Source organism: Morone saxatilis, unplaced genomic scaffold (assembly GCF_004916995.1).
Source record: "Morone saxatilis isolate NCDOM2014 unplaced genomic scaffold, NCSU_SB_2.0 Contig4, whole genome shotgun sequence".
In the NCBI taxonomy this organism is placed as follows: domain Eukaryota; kingdom Metazoa; phylum Chordata; class Actinopteri; family Moronidae; genus Morone; species Morone saxatilis.
In genome coordinates, this window is record NW_023339984.1 from 7,160,642 (window position 1) to 7,185,033 (window position 24,392).

General features: G+C 38.4%; 1 protein-coding gene across 1 annotated transcript in view; it reads left to right on the plus strand.

The window, feature by feature from the left end:
* Positions 1 to 9,819, plus strand: part of LOC118337752 (sodium/potassium/calcium exchanger 2-like) — a gene marked incomplete at its 5' end in the record, with an annotated part of 41,972 nt that extends 32,153 nt beyond the window's left edge. The window contains 5 exon segments of the mRNA XM_035674852.1: positions 906 to 988; positions 6,454 to 6,588; positions 7,091 to 7,180; positions 7,564 to 7,730; positions 9,055 to 9,819. Of these exon segments, the coding sequence (XP_035530745.1) occupies positions 906 to 988; positions 6,454 to 6,588; positions 7,091 to 7,180; positions 7,564 to 7,730; positions 9,055 to 9,304 (725 nt within the window). The 3' untranslated portion in view covers positions 9,305 to 9,819.
* Between the last annotated feature and the right edge of the window lie 14,573 nt (positions 9,820 to 24,392).

Here is a 24,392-nt window from a genome sequence, read left to right on the forward strand (position 1 = left end):
AGGGAGGGAGGGAGGGAGGGAGGGAGGGCATGTGCTGGACGATCAAGTCACATTATCTATCTGAGAATCTTTCTAATTGTCACAACCACACTTGGATTAAAGCAATTTCCATGGCAATTATAGTTTTATCATCTGATTACATGGCTTTTGGCTTTTTGTATTTTAATAAGTGTTGTTAAGTAAGTCTGGCCTCAAATGAAATGGAGTCATATCAGCCACCAGGATATGATAAGGGTGATGGATGATGAGCACAGCCTAAGACATGCAAATACTTATTCATACACACAGAGATACTTAAATGAACAGCACTTTTTGATCATCACATTCAATAATAAAGTCTCCAAATGAGTCTGTGATTCTTATTTAGATTTACTTCAGTGTCATGACTGAACTGTTTTCCACCTAAATACAAACTGGAAATGTTAATGGAACAGATTTTATATTGACCTGAAGGTATTCAAATAGATTGTGTAACTAAAATGTCCAAATTTATTTCAGTAAAAGTACAGACAAACTGCAAAATGCCATATCATATGTAAAAATACTGATTGATAAAGCAGCACTTTACGTAATGTTGTAGCTGGTGAATGGAGGATATAATTTTAGCTACTTTATATACTGTTGAGTGGTTTAATCTATGTAAAACAATACATTAGCAATAACTATAACAACAGCAAGTATAGCTGTTAAATAAATGTAATGGTGTAAAAAGTACAATATTTCCCTCTGTTCCCCAGTATTTTGAAACAGTATGTGTCCATAGCGTTGAAGGAGTTAACTACTTGCTGAGGTGTTGTCTCCCACCTCTCTCCACGTCATAACAACCAACACTCCCATGTCTATAATGACAGCTTTTGTTCCTCTAAAAGCTTTTTCTCTTTAATTATTCTACAAACTTCTCACAGATAAGAACCTTCCTAACAGCTCCAGCGTGGAAGTGGAAGTGACACCACCCATGAATGGAACGGCAGGGCAAGAGGGGGAAACGGTAAGAAATGCACAGTATGCACGCGTACACAAAAAAACAGTTTATACTAATTTCAACGCCAGCTAACTGGGTTGTGTTATGAAAAGGCAACAAAGAGACAGATATCAAAGTTGGAGAGACATTTATGAATATTTAATGCCTCTCATCTGTGTCTGTGTTCCACCTTGAGTGTGATTGATGCAAAGGTTGCACCGACTATGGCACAGGTCACTACTGCTGATAATTTCCCAGCATGCACTCGGGCGAGTTCCTCCATCTTCAGCCAGACCTGCCAAAGACCCGCCTCATCCCACTGAGTTCTGTAATCACACTCCTCACTCACCCGCTGCTCCCCGCCGCTGGGTGCTCGAAATGAACACACTCGCACACGTGCCTCAACACACGCGCACGCACACACTCAGTCCTTTGACGTACGGCCAGGCGCCGAGAATGGCACCTGCAGCAGCAGTTGTGCTGGCGTGAGCGATGGCTGTGGGACGCAGCAACCCGCCAGGCCAGCAGACGGTCCTGGGGCAGGTGGGCAGCAATTCAAAGTCGCACACTTAGAGGGGAAGCAGGCAGAGGAGACGGGTGTGTCTGTCATCCTGCTGGATTCTCACTTGGTATATTGCCACGACCAAGAGTAACCCCAAGACAAACTTAATCCTGCTACCATTGTATTTTCAACTTGCTCTTGGGGGCTGAAATATTTTTATTCAGATATTGTATGACAGTGAACAAATAATTTAATACAAGCTGCAAAACATTATACTGTAAAATACACATTGATGGTTTTTCAAGTTATAATCCTAAAGGTATAAATTTAGGTTGATCTGATGACTCCTGTGGTTAATGGTGTTAATGGCAAGAACATCTTAATGATACAGTCCCAGAGTTCTGTTGCAATTGACATTATTATCAATTACTGGGGGCAGAAAACACGCTTTGACTAGAAATACAACAGAAGAAAATGAGCAACTCATGCAACTTGTGTCGTATAAACATTCTAAATAGCTGTAGCTAGACTTATAATCAGCAAAACAACAAAATAAGCTTTCTAATCAATTTTCCTTTTCAATGGACTGGCTGTTCTCTTGTTCCAGATTTCTCATTGCATCACAAATCCAATATTATGAATTTTGTCCAGTTTGTGCATTCATTAAGTCCACTGTGCACATCATTTGAATCCAGCGTGAGAATGGCGGGCTCCGCCACTGACCATGCATACTGCTATACAAAGAGCTAACTTAAGTGTGAAAATACATTTAAAGGCTTTAGCTGGAAAAATGCTAGCCAACAGTATCAAAAACCTATTACCTCAGTTCAAAATGATTTCTCTATCTCTTATATAATTGTTTTCATATCTAAGCTCTACACACACCTACATTTTCCTATTTTCTTCTCAAGGACTAAAACTAATTTCATAGGCTATTCTCTGGGTTAATCTGATGCAGTTTACCTTGATTCAAGCTACTAACCCACTATATTAATCTTTTTTTTTTCTCAACTGATCTTGTATTGCAAGGATTTGTAAAGGGCTTTGTAGATGTCATGTGTCATATGACAGTAGCTTTGCACACATACAAAGGTCTCCGCAAAACAATAGGGATTTTAATTTTGCACGTATCAGCCTTTGAATCAAACACCAGTCTTTAAATAACACTGCTGTAGTGTACTGAATTGTAGGAACTGAATGAATCTTAAAACATAGGATCTTTCTGCACCTAAAATAGACACTGTAGCACTTTAGCATCGAGCATGCCTCGGTTAGATACAGTCTATTAATACAACCTTGTGTGGAGCATATAGGAGGTTCTCAGAATAGACTGCACAGAAACTGCTAAAGATGAGCCCTGATTCGCAACATGGCTATCTGTGTATTGATCTATTCCACTGCACCAAGTTGTTTTCTGATCTCTCACTCTTGGGTTAATAATAGTCTTTACTGATGAAACTGTCATCACTGTCCTGAAGCCGAAAATATTTGCATCTAAAAAAAAATAAAAAATAGAGGCAATGCAGCCAGCTCGAGGCAATTTTTAGACTCACCTCAGACCTTAACTTTTTGAGGTGAAGGCAGAAAATCCAATAAATGGAATATGGAAGCACCTTTTTCAGGTAGTGATTGCAGAATTTAAAAAAGCTGGACTGTTATTGGCATATCTCACATGCTGCTATTTTTAGAGGTCTGTCCCTTGGTGCACCTGTCTGTGTCAGCTAGGAAGTAGCTGGAAACGGCTCACACCTTTATATGACGCCAGAGGCCCCGTCATACTAATTGTTCAGTTCCTCCCGGATGCCCTTATAACCAGGATTGGGGGATAAGGAGATAGTTAAGGTCAAATTAAAATCTGCAGCGGAGTTACAGCACAATTTCCTGGCTCCCTTTCTATTATTTGTTAAAAAAAAGAAATGATCAAATACTGCAATATTTTCCCAAACAGCAGAAATTAAAGGATTTATTTTTCATCAAAACAATATTGTACAGTGTATAAGTGTAGTGTACAGTCAAGTTTAAAGAGATGAAGATGAAGTATGGGCACATTCAGGGTATGACTCACAGCAAATTGTCTCTCTGTAAAAAATATATTCAGGATTTCCTACTCTAGGCACACATTTTGAATATGTATAAGTGGGTAAAGCTCCTGTAATAACATACTGAGAAACTAAAGAACCATAACCGACAGGAATTTATGACTCATCCTACTTCCTGTATCACAACTAAAACGATTTGAAATAAAACCCTGTGTGTATCATGGGTTTCAGGACAGAAGTGACATCAAATTTGAATATGTGTTTGCTTTTCTTTTTGCTAAATAGTATGAGAACAAAGAATTTCATATCCAGATGGAGCCTCTGCGTAAAAAAAACGAAAAAAAACCCACAAACAAAATAGCAGATGCCAATATTCACGCCATGGCAGCTGTTATAGTGACGAGTTATGCATCAAAAAGATGAATCCTCTGTGTGACACTTTTAATGTGACACTTCATTCAATTATCAAACTATTAAAATAAATTAATTTAGTTTCTGAAGAAAAGTTTTAAAATAAATGACATGCTGAAAATGGAGAAATGTAAAGGTTCAGTGTGTAACATTTAGTAGCAATGGAATTTGATACAGGATATGTTTTCATTAGTGTGTAATTACCTGAAAATAAGAATTGTGTTTTTGTTACCTTAGAATGAGCCATTTTTATTTATAGAACACAAGCTCTAGATAAGACCTTATGCCTTTTTTGCGCATTTCGCTGCCAGCGTAGTTTCTCATCCACACTTGGAAGGGGAGGGTATAGTAACGGAGTTGCAATCTGCAGCTACATCACTAGATTAAATCCTTTTCTTCCCCAAAACACGTAGAAAGATCTAACTTGTAAGTATGTGTGTTACTGAGCACTGCTTTCTATATTGAGAACGGATATTAGGCACGTTCCCAAAAAGATAAAAGTCATTTTGATAGAAGACTGCACTCATTCCATGATACTTAAATTAAGATCAATAAAGTCATGTAAATGATGTAGCCTTATTGCAGCTATGCTTACAATAAGTGTTTGAACGCACAAAAAGTGTAAACGTTGCCTCACACACACACACCAGGTGCCAGCGCACAGGCTTCCCTCCGGGAAGAAAAAAAATAGCAAATGTCACGCCTCCCCTTGCAGCTCTGTGGTGCCTGGTAAAAGTCAGTGCCTTTAAGCTCGGAGTTGGCAGTGTTGCCAACTGAGGCACCATAGGGCAGGAAAGGCCCCCAAGGGGCTGGCATTTGGAGTCCAACTCAGAGAAGGGAGCACCAGCTCTATGGGGTACTTTAGCAGAGAAAGAAAGTGAAGCAAATCATAAATAGACTCATAGTGTGCAGTATCAGACAGAAATAGTCACCTGAATGCAGTCAACCTATACACTGAAGAGCCGCAGGGCAGACTGCAGTGCAGTATAATGCAACTATTCCTTCTTGAACATGAGAAGAAGCTGTTGTTGCTATTATTCTGCATTAAAGAAACAACAGTCAATACATAATAACACTAATGAAAACCTCACATATCTTGATATCTATGGTCAGAATCGATCTTCCTAAAGCCTCAGGTTTTTGGTTTTAGGCCTTTTAACAAACAACAATGCAGCCATCTGGATGTGGAGAGGAGGAGAAATCAGAATGCTGAGCATAAGTGATGCAAACGCTGCCTTTTGTTTGGCAGCTCTGATTACCAAGGTTACCAGGCAATACTCAAAAGCAGTAGCTGTCACAGCAGGATAAGCTCCATATGATTCATGATTTGTGCACTAGCCAGCTTTAAATATGTCTGCTTTACTCTCTGGGCATGCTTTGCTGATGTGATTGAAGTTGTGAAGACTTAAATGATTTTCTTGAGGTGAGATTGTTATTTACTGAGCAACATCTGCTATCAACATCTGCCCTGCTCTATGTTTTGTCTTCCCAGTCTATTTCTTCTAACTCTTTCTTTCTTTCTTTCTACTTTCTGCCTGTTTTTTTTTTATTTTACATCTTGGTTAACGTCACTCTCGAAAGGGCAAGAGAGAAAAATTCTAGGTCATCAGTGTGTTCTTCTCGTATCTGCATGTGTGGACCTGTTGTCTGTAGGTCCCCACGGCTCCGTAGCATCCTGTATAATTGGATACAAAGGGACCCAAGACGTCTTTCCACTCTCAGGAGGCTTTGTTGTTGTATCATTAAAGTTTACGTACCAAAATGTTTAATTGAAAGTATGCTTTTGCAAGAAAGCAGAAAAGCTGAACAGGTAAGGTTAATGCTCTAGATGAAAATATCATTTCATCTAGAGCACTGGTCCCTTTAGAATGTGTCATCTTCAGGCAGTGACAGCTTATTTGATGCTGATCTGCAGAGAGGTGACAGTCTTTGGCTCACTTGGCATTCCAGTGGCAGGTCCAATCAGACCCTCGGGGTCTGCCAGTGCAGCCAGCGTCAGCAGTCAGCAGTGATGAGCCCCTGATGACTGGAGAGGCAGAGCCCTTCAGGCTCGGTGCAATCTCCCAAATCACAGTCATCAGACTCCTCTGTCTTAAGGTCACCATAGAGTAAAGGCACGTGCACATCCACCTCCTGCCATCAATTTCTGCAGACCTCTTTCCTCTCTCGAAGTGCTTGTGTTGCAAGAGTGCTGCCTGCCTCTCTGGATAGTTGCTATGGAGAGGTGTATCCCAATGAGACAAGTTATCAAGCTAAAGGAGACACTTGGATTGTAATGAGTTTTTCCCCCTCATCCCTTTAGGAAAATGTAGAAAAGCATGACTCAACTCAATGTGCTATTTGCCTCATATTTATCTGATATTTACTCCCAGATGGTACATTAAACACCAAATGATTACACTATATGTTATGTGGGCACCCAAACATGACACCCTTATGTGAAAGCACAAGACCAGAAACAGTAAACACACTGCATGTTTTAAGCCCGTTCTCATGACTGTTAATTTGATCTCTTTCTATTCTTTGGTGTCTCCTCTTAGGCTGAGGATGAGGAGGAGGAGGACCAGCCTCTGAGCCTGTCCTGGCCTGAGTCCACTCGCAAGCGCCTCACCTACCTCTTAATCATACCTATTGTCCTGCCCCTGTGGATAACGCTGCCTGACGTCAGGAAATCGGTGTGTGAGGCAGAGTCTGAAACAAGAACGTCATCAAAGTGTGACAGGGTTCGAGTTACGTGGGAGCCAGTGGGATCTTTTTAAAAAAAAGATTTTAAATAGAACAGAGTAACGAGTATTATGTCAGTTAACATAACATTAACATTACATAACGCTAACTACTACTGTATTGGAATCTGTATTGACTGCTTGCTTTGTATTGGATATCATCCCATTAGTGGTGCACTACATTACACAGCCCATCTTTCATGTGATACCAAAAAGGGCAGAATTGCATCCTTTGATGGGTCTCGGTTGGCATATATTGAACCTTTGTTGCAGTATCGACGACCTGTTTCTGGTTTTTGCTGCTCTCTCATGGAAAGCACACCCATTAGGCTATTATTCTATCCCCCCAATGTTAGTTAAACCCCCACAAAGCTCCGATTATAACTCGAACCCTGACGTGTGGAGTCCTTATTCAGTAAATTCACTATTTGCTCTCTTTTTCTTTGTCTTTCAGGCATCAAAGAAGTTCTTCCCCGTCACCTTCCTGGGTTCCATCGGTTGGATAGCATGCTTCTCCTACCTGATGGTGTGGTGGGCTCACCAGGTACACAGTTCTCAAAGACTCCCCAGGACATGAGATTGTTAAAAAAAAAATTGGGTGTTATGTGATCACGACAGCAGTCACAGAACTTTATAAAATCCTAACATAAGTATAATCCCTGTCAAAAAACAAAGGCAAGATGCAGTCGTCTTTTCTTTCCATTCGACATCCTTTAAACATTGACATTTACAATGAAACCATATTCTATAATCCTCCCACTCATAAATTATTACAGCTGTCTTATTCAAAACAAAGAGACTGTCAGAGCTAGAGTTTTGTCAGCTCCATCACTTCCCGAGCATCACGAGGAAATTAAAAATAGCTGGAACAAAAGATTAGGTTTTATTTACCCCTAAGCTTAGTTTTCGATTTTTTCTTTTTTGCAGGTTGGAGAGACCATTGGGATTACAGAGGAGATTATGGGCCTGACTATATTAGCAGCTGGAACCTCCATCCCTGACCTCATCACCAGTGTTATTGTGGCACGCAAAGGGCTGGGTGATATGGCTGTATCCAGCTCCGTGGGCTCCAACATCTTCGACATTACTGTTGGGTACGCCATCTGAGTCTGATTTGAGCCTGTGCAGGGTCTTGCTGTTTTGTATTATGTATTTATCATGTTTGGGAACTGAGACAGAGCAATACTGCGTCTATTCTGAGAACAGGTCGAGCGTCACTCGAACAGGCAAAGGGGTTGTAGATTAATAGTGTTATAACTCATCTGGTAATACTGTAAATCCTGAGACGTCTTACATTTATATCAAGGTATCTAATGGAAGTAAAGCAATTTATGCTTCATTATCCCCCCAAAATAATAAGTTGTGCGCAACATAAAGCTGATAACATATGAAATCAAGAAGTGTTTTACTTAACTTCTGTGTTTGCTGTATCATGACAGTAGTAGAAATAAGAAATGATCTGAAGATGATGAAGGTATTTTAATTAGAATCAACCAAACTGCAGCAGCGAGGCTCACCGCAGGCAGACACCCAGGGATAGTATCCACTGGCTAACAGGCTAACAAGCACTGAGTTGACTGCCTGTTATCTAGTGAGACTCGAAGCCCGGAAGAGGTCTCTTTGATATCCTTTGCCATACGGTAGTACTGAACAGTCTCAGCAGTGCAGCGCATACATCTACAGTAAGCCCTGAAGGGAAAACAAGATTCAGTCTGTTGCAAAATGGTGAGTTTAAACACTGTTCAAGGCTGTAATACTTCTGTTTGGATCGCTGGCAGTTAGTTGCTAACATATAAAAGCACAGAAGGCGGGTGAAAGTGAGAGCTTTTGTCAGTGTCGGACTTAGATTGGGAGCATATGGCTATTTCCTGGAGCGCTGCCACTGTATAACAACACCCAGCAGTGATGTCACAGTGTACTACACACCCTGGAGTTCCACACCTTTACACCTCGTTTTATACGTCAGATGATAGCTGATCACACCCACCTAATCAGGCTGTATTGTGCTTTAATTATATATCCCACAGTAGGCGTGTTCTTTCGTTTACCATCATATAACGACAGCATAGATTTGTTGGCTACGTGTGCAGGCTCTGAAGCTCTGCTGTAACCCCTTAACGCACAATTATAAAGCAAGGTGAGAAATCAAACTGTGGGTCAGCAAAAACAAGATTTTCAGCTGCAGCCAAGTTGCTCTTTAATTTTGTTTTATTTGAGTTACAGATTATGTGTCATATTATCTATATATACATTACATTATGCTCTGCTGAGTGTGGGTAAAATGATATCAACAGGAAAAAATGTCTCAAAAATGCCTTGCCTTGCCTTACAAACTTGCTTTTACACTTTCTTTTTAATTGTCTTTCAGGTGCATTTGTGAAAGGGTCCAGCATGTAACATGTGTTTGTGTATTTGCAGACTGCCGTTCCCCTGGCTCATGTGGTCCTTTTTCAACGGCCTGCAACCGGTGCCAGTCAGCTCCAACGGCCTCTTCTGTGCCATCGTGCTCCTCTTCCTCATGCTCCTCTTCGTCATCATCTCCATCGCCGCCTGCAAGTGGCGCATGAGCAAGCTGCTCGGCTCCATCATGTTCATGCTGTATTTAGTCTTCCTGGTGGTCAGCGTCATGCTGGAGGACAGGGTCATCCAGTGTCCGGTGTCCATCTGAGGGACCTCCGAGGACCTACTTCCTCTCCTTCGTCACTACCACCACCAACACAACCATCCTTCTTCGTCTGCCATCGCTCTCACTTGACCCTTGTGATCCTTTACCCCAGGACTAAAAGAAGAATAACGAGGACTGAAGAAGAGAATAATATAAAAAATATGGAATCTACCTATATTTTCAGTAAGCAGGTGGTGGCGGGGAGGGATTAAACCAACAAGGGCACAAGACTTTGGCTTGGCTGGTTTAGCATAGGCCTAACCTGAGTGGATTTTTATTTATTATTATTATTATTATTATTATTATTATTATTATTATTAATTGGCAGGTGAGGGGGGGTTATGGGTGCACCAGCCAAATATAGAAGCATTATGCATGCCATTAGTGTCACTAGATGAGCTGGAATCAAGACTCCACCTGGTAGGTTGAGGAGAATGTCCTCCTGTGAACTTTGGGGAAAAAAACAAGAGACGCACTGTATAAAACTCTCAATAATAAATGCAGTGGCTGAGCTGAAATTGTGAGCATATTTGAACACACGCACACACACACACACACTAGTTTAACAGACTAAGACGCTGTCACCAAGAGTGAGTTTGTGGATGAGGAAATGGCAGACTGTGTGGATGAAGATTTCGTGCCGAACGTGTTTCCTGTTCAATGGTATTGAGCGAAAAAGACTCTCCTGCAAGCTTTGCACCTGAGCAACAAGGGATGAAACACTCTTGCTGGGCAGGCGAACTTCTTCTTTGTTATTTCTTATTTGCAAATTCATCATGTGCTCAGTCTGAATGACAAGTTTAAGCTTCCCCTCTTCCCTGCCGGATGTCATTTTTCACCACTGAATGTCTCCTCAGAGGATTCTTTTTTTTTTTTTTTTTTTGGATTCATGAAATATATAGTAAGTAGCATTAGATGTACTGTAGCAGTATTAGTTCATGTAGAGTCATCTTGACAATCTTTTTCTTTTTGCCACTGAACACCACGTTATGATTGTACAGATCTTTTCATGCTTCACACGCACCGACTGACAAAGGAAAGAAAAAATAAGCCTAACTGAAGTTTAGCCTCTCAAAATATATGCTAGCCTTCAATATCTTTCACTGGTTGGAAAAAAAGGCATTAGTACTATGTCAAAATAATACATTTTGAAAAGAACAGTGTTTAAGTGTCATGGTTGAATTAGATTAGTCAATGTGTAGTGCTTTGTTCACAGTAGAACTGGGCTCAAATCACCGGCTAGTCAAGCTCCTGGGGTAGTAGTTTTAAGGAGTCAACTGCATGTACAAATAGACACTCGGAGGTGAATAATACCAATCAACATTTAAGAAGTTGTATACCAAAATGTATACTTTTTCAAACATGTTTCATAACTTCTTAATGCAAACCACTGCTCAGTCTCTATGTAGAAAATGTCAACATGTATGGTCAATGATATCTATCAAACTTGTGCAATTTCTTTTCTAATCAAAGGTGCTTTTGTGTGCATGTGTGCAATCTGCATTTGAAGTCATCACACAATGACCATTCCTTATATTTATCTATGACTAGAGGTATACTACCAGTATTTTGCAACTAACTGCAAAAAAAGAATACACCAATCTGTGTTTTATACTGGAAATAGAAATCATAATCACACTCTCTCTTTAGGCTACATAGAATGTGGAAATCACAGATTTAACAGCAATATACCGTGTGTGTCGTCGTTGAGAATTGCATACCTCCCCCTCCCCCCACCATGCGTCTGTCTCCCGCTGTCCTTCCTGTCCGACGTGCTCCGAAAAACCCACCAAGGAAAAAGTGGTACATCTTTGCTCTTTCCGCAAACCCCTTCCTGTTAGAGCTGGCCAGAAACACCCGCTTTACCTCAGCACAGCCTCTGTACAGCAGCTTAGTAGGAATTCACTGTAAAAATAGTAAATAGATTATCTGAATGTGTGAGGAAAAATGCATGCAAGGAATTTGGGCTGGTTACCCACTGACTGTACAGCTGAGCTTAGACCAACTATATATGTTCACTTTTATGCATCCATTCAGAGAGAAACACCAAGAACTCATTGGTTTTACTTTGTAAATATGAACACCTGTTTTTTTTTTTTGTTATTTTGCAAGAACCAAATGGTTCACACATGTATTTTATTCACTTTTATTTATTTTCTTTTTTGTAATAGTGGATGGGAAAGGACAATTATGGTGGCCCTTTAGTGTCATAGTATTACTGAGCAAAAAACAACACAAGAGCATTTATTTTTAGACTACTCAACATCTCATTAGCATACATGACACTGTAAACAAGCCTGTTCTGCTATGAAAACGAGGGCTTTAAATACCATATTGCTCCGACAAATTCAACAACAGCAGGATTTGAACACCATGTTTTCTTTGGCATTTGGCAAAGGCCACAAATGCGCAGGAAAAAGAGCATCAACCAAACTCATATGTTAAACTGTTATGTGTGGTCTGCTCTCGTGCAGTATATTTCCTTGAGCATTTCTACAACCCAGATTCAAAGAGTCAATTTAAGGCCTCTGTGATGACTCATGTAGCCTACTTTGTGAAATTCTCCTGTGCACATTTTCCATTAAACTCTTCCCTCCGAGTGCCCACACTCTCTTGTGATCACACCTCACCTCTAGTTTCTACTCGCCCCTCTGTTTCAAAGAATAGTTTGACATTTTGGAAAAGGGCACTTTTTTGCTTTCTTGCCAAGTTATATGTGAGAAGATGGACGCCACTTTCGTGTCAGTGCAGTAAATACGACACTAGAGCCAGCACACAGTTAGCTTAGCTTAGCACAAAAACGTGAAACTAGCTAGCCTGGCTCTGTCCAAAGGTAACCAAATTCACCTACCAACACCTTTAAAGCTTTATATGTTAAATCTGTACAAAAACAGTACAAGTGTAAAAACAGGAAGTAGAGATTTTATGGGGGGTGCAGGGTAAGCTAGCTAGCTGTTTCCAGTTTTTGTGCTAAGTTAGGCTAAAGGTTTCATAGCTTAGCATACAGGCGAAAGTAGTATCAATGTTTTTGTCTAACTCGCGGTAAGAAAGCATTTCCCAAAATTCCTACAGGTCAAGAGGTCATTTGCCTGAGTTTGGTTGACCTTCTACCACTACAGTCGCACTGTACCCCTGCACTTCCATTCCCCAAACCCCTCTTGTCAAGACAACTATTTCTTCTTTCTTTCTCCACAGCTCTCATTGGGTTTTTGTGTGCGAGCATGAATGGAGAGAGGAAAAACAAAAAGAATAAAATCCAAAGGCAAAACCGGTTTAGCATGTGAGCTTGGCATCGGTTGTGGTTTACCAGGGTAAACGAACCGTGAGAGTTAACCACTAATGAACATTCTTGCACTGTAAATGTTTATTTTCTTGGTGTTGATGTAAGATTTATTTAAGGTGTACATATATACAGATACAAATTAACCATATAATCTATATGTGTAAAAGAAATATGTCTCTTTATGTAAAAACACAAAGTATATAATAAAACAAATAAAGATGATAATTCAAATATGCAACAATGTGTTTGCTGGTTTTACATTACTGTCGGTGCTATATACTGTCAATGGCTTATTACTTAGTAGCATTAAATAAGTAATAAATGCTTTATTAGTGTTTATTACTGTATTAATGTATCTATCACAATTATCACTAATTTGTCAATTTGTGTTATCATATGATATATAATAATATAAATATATATAAGATTATATGATTATAGTTAGGTCATACTGTGTGAAATGTGAAATTGTTTTCCAAGTAGGAGTTATACTGGTACTATACTATCGATAATAAATGTCAACAACAACATTATAGCATATGATTATGTACCAGATTTGGTAAATTAAGTCCTTTGCACAACTTGTGCATAACAGTAGTAGACAAGTTGTGCTTGCATAGAAAACCTTTTAGTTTAGAGGCTTCCTGTAAGACTTTTACGAGTTTGTTTGAATTAACAAGGCACTCCAGTAATTTTAAGTTCAGTTTTGCTCTTTTATTACTCAGTCTGTGAAAACATGTCCTCTGTGGCTCTGAAGGAACTTTATGAAGTTTGAAAAAATAATAAATTAATAGAGAAGTTGGAAAGAAGTCGATGTTTCAGAGACAGTGGGATCTAATGAAAGAGTTGCATTATGGGAATTGTGGAACTAGTGTTTTTGGAGCTTGATACGTACTACAGTATGAAAGTCCAATCTTAGTCCCCAAACTTTATGGAAGTGTAATGCTAAATATCTCAAGTACCCCTGCTGCATCTACAGCAGCATTTAAAGGTGTTGTGTGTAAAATCTGGGAGGATCTATTATCAGAAATAGAATATAATCTTCATTGGTATGTTTTCATTAGTGTATAATCACCTGAATATAAGAATTGCTGTTTTTGTTACCTTAAATGGGGCTTTTATATCTACAGACACCACGGGTCGCCTTCCATGGAGGCCGCCATGTTGAACTGCCATATTTCTACACTAGCCCAGAACAGACTAACCAAAATGGCTTTGGCTTGGCTTTAGACAGGTCCGTTCATGTTTTCACGCATTTCGTGGCCCCCGTAGTTTCTCCTTGGTGCTAGGAAAGGGAGGGTAAAGCGAGTGAGTGAGCAATCTGCAGCTGCAACTACACTGCTAGATGCCACTAAATCCTACACACTGGTCCTTTAATGGCATAGAATATTGTTCAGATTACTAGTAATGACCCATAATACTTGACAACACATAAACCCACACATATGCGATTCTGAGCATCTTTTAAATGCATTAAAAAATCAGTCAAAAATGTGTCTCAGGATGGACATTTTCCATAGGAAATACTCTACCCTGCAGGTGTCAATTGAATACACCCCATTGTTTTGTCAACCTATAAGCTTCTTTGATTTCTCCATTGTCTGCCTTCGCCTTCAGTTCTCACAGAGTTTTATGAAAATCAAGTCAACTTTGTATGAATACTTCAAAAAAGGAGCTTTCCCCAAACTCAGCTGTAATGGAAAAAAGGGGTTTTGAATGGAGGTAGCTTCAATGATGATCTCAAATGGCAATCAGCGCTGTAAAATGGAAGAAATACACTGTGTTTTATCATTGTACAAGAGCAGTGATTAGCTTTTTTTCACTTCTCCTGTAGCTCCTTCCTGCATGTAAGGGGCCGACTTATGGAATAGGGCGCCCTCTTGTGCTCAAACACTTTAATGTTATTAAGAACAGCAATGACACAATCATAACTTTGATGCATTCCTGATAGTCTACCCAAATTGTCCTCTGGCAGTTTAAAAGGTTTCTACCGAATTATATCACTTTTGTCTTTCCATAGAACGGTTTTTTCCCCCATGTTCCTCTACATTTATATTTTTAGTCCTAATTGAGTGGGAATAGACACAACATGTATCTTTGTCAGCTGTGTTGGTTCCTGTAAATAAACTTTAAATGTTAAGATCTAACAAAAAAGGATTATGATGGATGACAGTTGTGAGATAGAGGTGTATAGTATTCCCAAGGTTAACAACAAGTTTATGAAAACATATGTGTCACTAGATGCCAGACTGTTTATTCCCACTGACTCTGATTATAGTTCACTAAAACTGTGTGAAAATGTGTAGCAAACTGACTGCTTTAGAAAACAATGAAAACTCAATGTAATGTTATTTTGTACTTAATAAATATAAAATACACATGATATTTTTTCTATAGTCTTTTTAATTTTTATTGAAAAGCATGAGCTCAGCATGACTGTGAGTCAATTACCTTCATAAAGTGTTATGTTTGTATTATAATACCTATGAACTTCTTAAATTTTGCCCCTGAAAATTAGCACCCCACACTGGAATAAAAAAAAGAAGAGACTAAGACTGTAAGACCTAAACTGAAACTAAACTTTTTTTAAACAATAAAACCAAAACTGAAACAAGCAAACACACTCTGGAAACTCACTGAAACTAAACTGAATTAAAAACAATAAAAACCAAATAAAACGCCATAATAACCCTGTTCTCCAGCAGGCACAAATGAAAAAAGAAAGTACTTTATTGAAGTGCACTAATGTGGTGTGCTATTGCAACCGGTGCATCCCATCAGGGCACAGAGATATGCTGTTTAAGAATAAAGTCAAAAGGGGTCCAATCTGACATTCAAAGCCAAAGGGGCAAGCAGCATGTGGGTCACACTGCATGGGGTTTGAGTTTCTATAACTTGATAAGACATGCGTGAGATTCCTCAGGGTGATTAACAAAATGGTGGTGGGAGTGTGCCAAAGAACTATTTGTGGTGTTCTTGGTAATAATCCCAGGGAGATGCAGAAATCCCCAGGTGTTTCCTGATAACTCGACTAAATGACTTTGTTTTTTTATCTGTTACTCACAGCTTGGTTCAAAAGAGACATCACAAAGAATAGCCAGTTTATTTGCATATTTTTTAAGGATTTCCCAGTCACTATAACATAATCAATTCAGCCATCTCTGCTCTTTCCTTAGAAGTGTGTTTCATAATTCCAAGTTTTCCCAGTGAACCTGTTTTTTCCCGAAAACGTATCCATTTATCCATTGCCTCAGCTGCAGTGAGTCAATCCGAATCATCACTGGGGTAAATAGTACATGATAATGTACAATTAACCCACCTCCTTTCTTTTTTTTCATTTCTTTTTTACACTATCAGCATCCCCCTGCAGAGGAGTTGTTTCAATCACTGCTACTGTCACTGTTAGCACTCTTCATGATGTCATTCTCCGTTTTATGGATAGACGAGCCTTTGGTTTGGAAGACATGACAAAATAGGTAAGTCTCATAAGTGCTGTTTAACTGTATGTCACCGCTGATTGTGTTTAATTGGCAGTGCCATTCACAGAAACCCTCAGTGACACGAGGGAGATGGTAGATAATAGAGGCTAAAAAACATATATTTAAAATTTTTTAAAGTTAAACAAAAATGGCTTATTATGTGGCCAAATAAGGACCACGCACACAAACAGTAAATTAAATGAATGGATACATTTATGAGAAAATATAAAGATTCAATTGACAAAATATTTATTCTACGAAACTCAGGTCAGAAAGTGAAGTACAACAATTTAATGCGTCCCTTGATGGATCTAAGCTTGTGGTGATGAATTATATCCTTCAAGCAACTCCAAAACCAATTTGAAGTAAATGAGAAATCCAAACTAAATATCAAGAGATGACTAAAATTATAAAAAGAGGATGGAATCACTAAAATGTAATTTAAATGAAGGCCTTTCTTTTTGAAAGGTGTAAGCCTCAAATGCTGATTTGTTTATTTTTTCTAATTTATTTAATTTATTTTAAAGATTAAGTGCAGGTTTTGCAAATATTAACTGCTGATTTATTGCATTATTTGTGTTTCATTCATTATTTATCAATAGCTCTTTTTTCAATCTCTTTAATTTGAGTTCTGCTGCTATTAATAGTGCTGACGTTTTGGTGTGATTTATTATTTGTACTACTTGTAGTCTCTGCTGTGTGTCTCTTTCACATCCTTCTTTTCTGAAGTCTATCCAGTGAAGATTTGTGGGTTCCAAAGTAATCCCTATTTCCTCACTGGATCTAAATTTAGTTTGTGGTTGACTTTTATTCTCTGTTATTTAATTGGTTCACTCTTCATTATGACATTGATAGTTTTATTTTCACTACTTCCACTTAACGGATACACTGACCAAACCAGACAAACCATCTCAAAAGGGAATTACTTGCAAAAGAGCTTTTCCAACCTCAATGGGATTTGGTTCAATAACATTTAAACAATTCAGTAATAATTTCATACTCTTCCTGTGCTCTTTCTTAGTCTCCAGAACACCACTGAATTGTACAGTAGTCACACAGAGTGAATTTATCACTGTAAAGACGCTACTTGCTTGCATGTACACTGATGGCATGAATCCATGTAAAAGCCAGTCCCGCTGAATTTCAAGAGGAAATGCAGATGTCATTTCAGAGAAACAAAAGAACTAAGGAAGTACACTTGACATCAGGATCATGCCAAATGCTGTAACTTGGTGCAGCTCTAACATGTGCACACTGAGAAATGAGGATGTTATACAATAGCTGTCAGGAAGCTATTTAAATCCTTTACCTCTAATAGTAAAGAGAATTCATCCGGGCTGACAAACTACATCAAAAACAAGATTCCGTTTAAATTTGTGATTCAGTGGTAGTGTTGGCAGTGTCCGTGGGGATTTTCCCTGTTCCAGCTAACATTTCACAACAGACCAACTCACTTTCTAAGTCATTCACCGGCAGTTAATAAACTCCACATGGTTCTGAGGGCAAGGTTAGCAGCACCGAGGGCGTCTCGTTCAGCAAGTCAGCTTACTATCGGCCAGACTTTGCTCAGTGATCTCATCTGCTAGCTGTTACAGGGTGTGCTTGCATTTGACTCAGCAAAAAAAGGGTCTCAGAGGAGGCTGCAGGCCAAATCCTGCACACTCACTTGATCCTGTTATGAGCGTGGCAGCAATGAGGCTTGTCTGAGGCAGACTTTGGCTGCAAAGTTAGAGAATGGATTGAAAATATCTCAGACACAGGCGAGTCATCACCAAAAGTGCAGTGTTTTGCTGTTTTGGGGGATTCATGTGGACAGCGATTTTCATGACTCTTTAGAAAACAGGGGCCTCAGTGGACTTGAGAGCGCATGATGACTCACAAGAAGGTCTATGTTGATCTGACTTGTAACTGCCGCACATGTGGATCTGTGATTCAGCTTGAGAATCGTCTGGGAGAGGGTTTTGGTTTGCGACACAGAGAAAATGATGTACAATAATAGCCATGCAAGCTGACATGCATTGATCTGTCATTATGACTTTTTAAACTGAGCCAGTGGAATAACACCAAATAAGGAGAAAGTAAACCAATCGGTCTAAACCCAAAATTAACAAGTAGGCTAACTATTTAATGAGCAGTTACAGTTATTTAAATGTAAAAACAATAAAACCTACAATTATTAAGTGTGAAACAACGAAAATGAGTGAAATAAAATGCCTGAATAGACTGTAACTGTTATTTTGTGGCATTTTTTTCCCCGTCACTTCACTATTCACTAGTTCCTCTATGAACAGTACATTACTGGAATGCTAGTCACCATTGGAGACATTTTGAAAGAAAAAATGACTAATTCCTCATCTTACAAATGAAAAGTTAAATTTGTTACTAATAAAACACACCCTTGCTAAAAGCTAACTCAGGGGGCTTTGCTACTACTTTACTTGGCCAATATCTTATGATAGCTAATGTTAGCTAATGTTAGCAAGCTTTAGATTTCTGACAGTCCCCTGTAAGTGATGTTCCCGACTCAGTTTGCTAACTTTATGATTCTTAGCTGCTTGTGCTAACGTTATATTAAGTTTTAGTGTCTACCATTGGCTCGTGGTTGTCACAGTGGCCTCTGTTCAACAAAAGCATTAGAAAGCTAAGATAAAGGTACAATAATAGCCATAAAATTGACACAAATTATGACACTGATTAAGAAACAGAGGAATAGGAGCAAATATAGAAACAGAAAATTAACCTTATTTTAAAAGTAAAAATGCTTTCAGGTCAGGGACTAAAAGGTGTGGACAGTTAAGATTGTTGACTCAACAATCAACTATCTTTCTCCAGAATGACTGCCCCCACCTTTAAGTGTAGGGGTGTCGCTTAAAATCTGTGCCGTTTCTGTTTAGAACTCACAATGGATCTTTAATGGGAGCTTTTAAAGACAGATCAGTAATGATCTGGAGCTTGGCATTGAGTTTTATTGATTTCTTTTGTATAATTGTTTGTGTTTTGTGTCTTTTTTGGGGGGGGGGGGGGGGGNNGGGGGGGGGGGGATTTTCTTGTTAGGTTGTGTATTTTGTGTGTATTTTCTTCTTGGGTAGTGTCTTTTTGTGCTGTTTTATGTGAATCTTGCTGTTGAGTTTTGTATATTTGTATTAAGGCCCATCTATGAACAGGCAGTACAAACGAGCTCAAGCTATGAAAGGCATGTGGAATTGCTCCACCTTTTATTCTTGTCCCAATAAAAATGAACATTATAAACAAGTTAACACTCAAGGACATTAGCAGGTCCGTCATGTTAACAAGTCTGACGCACTTGAGCACAACCAAACACACCTTAGCAGTGGAACTGCTGCAAAGTCAAGCACCTGCATATAAAGGATTCCTACATAGTCACAATTGTGTGTTTACAGTATCTTCAGTGTTGTGTTGCTTTCATTTTGTTGATTATATCACTTTACTGCCTCAGTTTTAGATGTTTCTGTGTTTTCTTTTGTCATTCCTTAACCTCTGTTTTCTTTTTAGATTATGGATGAAAACATATGTCCTGATATAACCCCCTAACAATATTTAATTAAGTTGATGATGTCTGAACACTCAGGAATTTTAGAAGACTTAGTGTATTATTTGGCAGAGTTTCACATGTATATTCAGTGCTATAGTAACATTACTGAACAACTAAGGTGTATTACACCTGTGGCACACATCAAATTAAAATTCTTCACATTGATTACAACCTGTAATTTCTGTTTATAATACGGTAACCATGATAAACAAATGCTTATTCTACGTAATGGAAACATTAACCCTGTCAGGTCCTGTAATTGTCTTTTTTCTTTAACATATTTGCTCTGTGGGAGTTGACAGGTGTGGCCAGTGTCGACACCTTCAGAAATGAGTCATCAATACCAAGTCAACTTTAGGATTGTCAAACTGAGAGAGAGTTAAAAAGAGAGAGTTACATCTTGTTCATCAAGATTCATGTGCTTTATATCAACTTTATATGTGTGGACTTAAAAATGACCTAAAACAGTATGACGTGAACTCCTCTTTCCCAAAATAGTCATCATTTTATGTAGTACAGCTTTATATGCAGGTAGTGAACATTTTATGTTTTAAGTTTCTGTAGTCTCTCCTTAGTTTGAGTAGAAGCAAAGGTTATTATTTCTTCTTTAGTACAGAAGGAGCAAAATGTACTTAAGTATCATATGTAAAAGTACACATTCTGCAGAACAACAGCTCCTATGCGTTTTATATTACACATTATGAGATTATTGATACATGAATGCTATATTTTACTGTCAAGAGCCAGTTTTAAGCCAGACTCTATATGCAGGTAATTTAATCCAGTGGTTCTTAACATAGGGGTCGGCTGCTTCAAAGGGCCACTGGGTAAACCTGAGGAGTCACGAGATGATAGAAAAGAAGAAAACAAAAAGTAAACAAATAATGGATCATTTTACCTCTTTGAACCTCAAATTGGTGCTTAAATTAAATCATCTGAGAAGTTGAGGACTCATAGAAACATAACAAGAAACCCCAACTAAACATGGCTTTTTTTTTTTTTTAATTAGAGGTCACAAGCCAAAAGGGTTGAATTGAACCAGGTTTCTATATTTTTTGTGTATGTGAAATCTTAATCTGAAAAGTAACCAGTAACTAAAGGTGTGAATGTCAGTGTAGTGGAGTTAAAAGTGCAATATGTTTCCTAAAGTGTAAAGTAAAATAAAATGAAAATAAAGTAAAAGTACCTCAAAACTGTGCTAAAGTACATTGATTAAGTAAATGTACTTTCTTCTGGTTGGTTATTGTTCACCATCAGGAATCAGTTATGTGCAACAGCTGTAATTCAATGTTTAAAAAAAGGTGTAAACTACTGTATATCTGCTAAATGAGTTGCAACATCTACACGCTGGTTGTACGGAAGAGCTCATAATAGAGGGTCATTCTCTCATAAAATGGTGTTTCCTGTCCTGGATGGCCAACACTTTCTGGTCTAGACAGCTTTTGAATCATTCTGTGTGATTCAGTAATGAACCAGATCCTGGAGTCATGGTTTATTTTGTGTTGGGATCAGTCAGATTTTTGGTTAACTGGGACTGGAACCTTTTTGGCTTGAAGGGACGTCACCCTTAGTCATGTGCATGAACAGAAGCAGCATTTCTGTATTTGCGGAAATAAAAACCAAGAAGATAGTCGAGTTTATATACGTTGACAATAGGGTTTTAGTAATATTACTGAAGGGGATTGAACAGTAGTGTGTCCACTGATCGTTTAAATGATCTCCTATGGTATAATATCCCTATAATGTCCTTATAGTGATATCCACATATATTATAGGGTAGTACCCTGTATTCAATTAACTACTACATCTATTTTTCTTCTCAACTTTTAATGTTGTTCCATATTTTACTAGCCTAAACAATAACTGTTCCTGACAGGTTTGAACGGATTTCTTCCCTCAGTCTTCTCCCCTCGAAAGGATGTCCTCCTCGAAATTAGGCCAATGGATTTCCTCGTCAGCGCCCAAAGGTGCAGGAAGCCTTCTCCAGAAGGGCCCGGCTAACCCAAAAAAACCAACACACCTACTGCATTGTAAACTGCGACAGAGTCATCCACTGACACTGCCTGCTGCCATAGAAGTGGGCGGCGGAAGACGGACTTATCTCTTCCAGCCCTCAGCGTACTTTCTTACTCCGCCGCCGCCTGATGCCAGCACACATGGATCTGGGACAGCGAGCGAGGGAGTTTCACACACCTCAACAGGTAGGTATGAGCACAGGCCTGCGGTCGTTTTACTGCCATCTACCAAAATGTGTGTGTTTCGTGTGGGCCGCCCTGTAAAAGTGGAAGTCTTTTTCTTTTTGCCTAATTGAGGGTTTTATGAGCGTTTTGTTTTTCTTCTTCTCGACATTGTATTGTTTCCATAAGCTGGCGATCGTGGGGGACGTATGAAAACTATCATATATCATATCATGTGTCATAGTTTGACATATTAGCCACAGTGTGTGTTTCTGAAGCCAAACCTGTTGGATCGTTACCGTGGCCCGTAATGGGTTCTTCAGTGTGATCAGCAATATGTTGATGTTTCATCCTCGCACTCCTGGATTAGGATCAACCTGCGGCCTGAGCTAAAGAGTGGACTTTACCCAAACTCTATGTGAACATGGGTCTAGGAAGGAAGGCAAGATGTTGGCATAGCTGTTGAGTTAAATGACCTGCTATGCCATCATATTGCCATCTTTCTCTCCCTTTTGCAGCAAGTACTCCATAGCTATAACTGGACCTGTTTACACCGGGGAAATCCTCCAGAATAGTCTGTTGTCTTGTGCTCTTTGCAGTGTCTTTGGTTCAATATTTGCTTGCATTTTGAATCCTGTGTATGATTAAATGATTAGGCTAACTGTCTGTATGGCATAATTATACTTGAAATAATCTGTGTGTTGTGTAGTTTTTGTCACTGTGGGCCACACAATGATCTTTTAAAGGAAAGCAGACCCAACAAATGCATTGTTTGCTCTGTGTGTGAGTGTTGGCGGCACTAATTCAATTTGTCTATTAGATTTGAGTGGAATGCTATATCATGACATAAGACACAGTTATCTTTTTTATTATTATTATGTTTTCTAAATGTATTATTCTAAAGAAATTCTATCTCTAAATTAGTTGTTTAAGTGTAAATTGTTTTACTGTTTTTTTCCTGACAGAATGCAAAACTGTGAATGTAACACTAACTTAATTTTGCATGTGACATATTGTGATAGATCAATATTGTTACGGATAATATTCTTATTCATTTCAGCCATGTTGCCCAGCAACATTTTCTCACAGAAGCTTATTCCAGTGCACATATATTATGTGTTGCTATTTGCATAATGATAACAAACTTAAGGCAGAATTACAACTTAAGGAAGCTGAAGGGTCCCAATCTTTGTTTTTACCGTGGTGAATAAGCATGTTCAAATTACTGTAGCCAATCCCTTAAATGGTGGTGAAAAGGAACTACGGTACATTTACTCAAGTATTGTACTCAGGGTGGGAAATGAGCACCAACCACCAGCCAAATGCTGGTAAAATATAAATGTGGCTGCTAGATCTCAGACACAAAATGTTTTACTATTAATGGGCTGTTAAATTTGGTTGGCTGGTAGAAGTTCACATTCAAAAATACAGAAATTTTCCCACCCTACCTAAGGACAATTTTGAGGTAGTACTTTACTTGAGTATTTCCATTTTATGCTACTATGCACTTCGTTACATGTCAGAGAGAGATGCTGTAACACTACATTTATTTGACAGCTAGAGTAGCCATTTTTTGGTTTAAATGTTTATTTTGAAACATATAATATATGTATACTAATATACATATTAGAATAATATTATGCATTGTTATAGATGACAATGCAATACTGACACAGTAGTATATAAGATAATTCATATTTGCTCCATATTGACCATTTCAACATTAAAATGTTTCACACACTTAATAAATCCAGATAAAGATTTAAAAATAATGTAACACTCTGAAAGAGGTCATTCTAAATAATTAAGAGCATTTTAGTGATATTAGATTACATGTGTAATTTTACATCAGAGACATTTTGAATGCAGGACTTTTACTTTTTACACCACCACTACCCTGCACCTTTGCCCCATAGAACACACTATGGAAGTGTATTATTGTTGGTCCCAGTACTGTAAAGCGTGTGTGTAATGTAGCCTTGCTGTTGTTCACCAAATATTGCATAATTCTAATAAATATTAATGCAGAGCTGAAATGAGAGGTGTGTTTTGTTGAATTATTTCTGCAGGCTTCAATATTAGCATGTATGTGTACATGTAGGTGGATGTCTAATTAAATGCCATTGAGTGTTTATTTATTCTAACATCAACTCAGTGATAAAACATATATATTTTTAAATATAAGCTAATGTGTGGATTTTCTTTATTTCAGACTTCTTCTAAAATCACAGTAGCCTTTGAACTGTAGATCATATATATCTTTTTAACATTTATTTAAATATATAACATTTAACATTTATTTATATATCTTATATGTAATATAACAGTTATTCGTTAATTAATTTCTGTCATTAGCCGCTGTTGAAATCTTACCAATACTGTGTCAGCTTAACAATTTTAAATGAAGGTTTATTTTGTTGCAGCATTACGATGATAATTTACATTTAAAAAATGAAATGAAAATAGAATTTAATCATTTTAAAGATAACATTTACCATAAAACTGTTAATTCCATGGTGAATTATAAACAAACCAACCAGACTAGCAACGTTAACATAGAAGTGTTGGTCACATGATCAGCTCGGCTGGGTCATGTGAC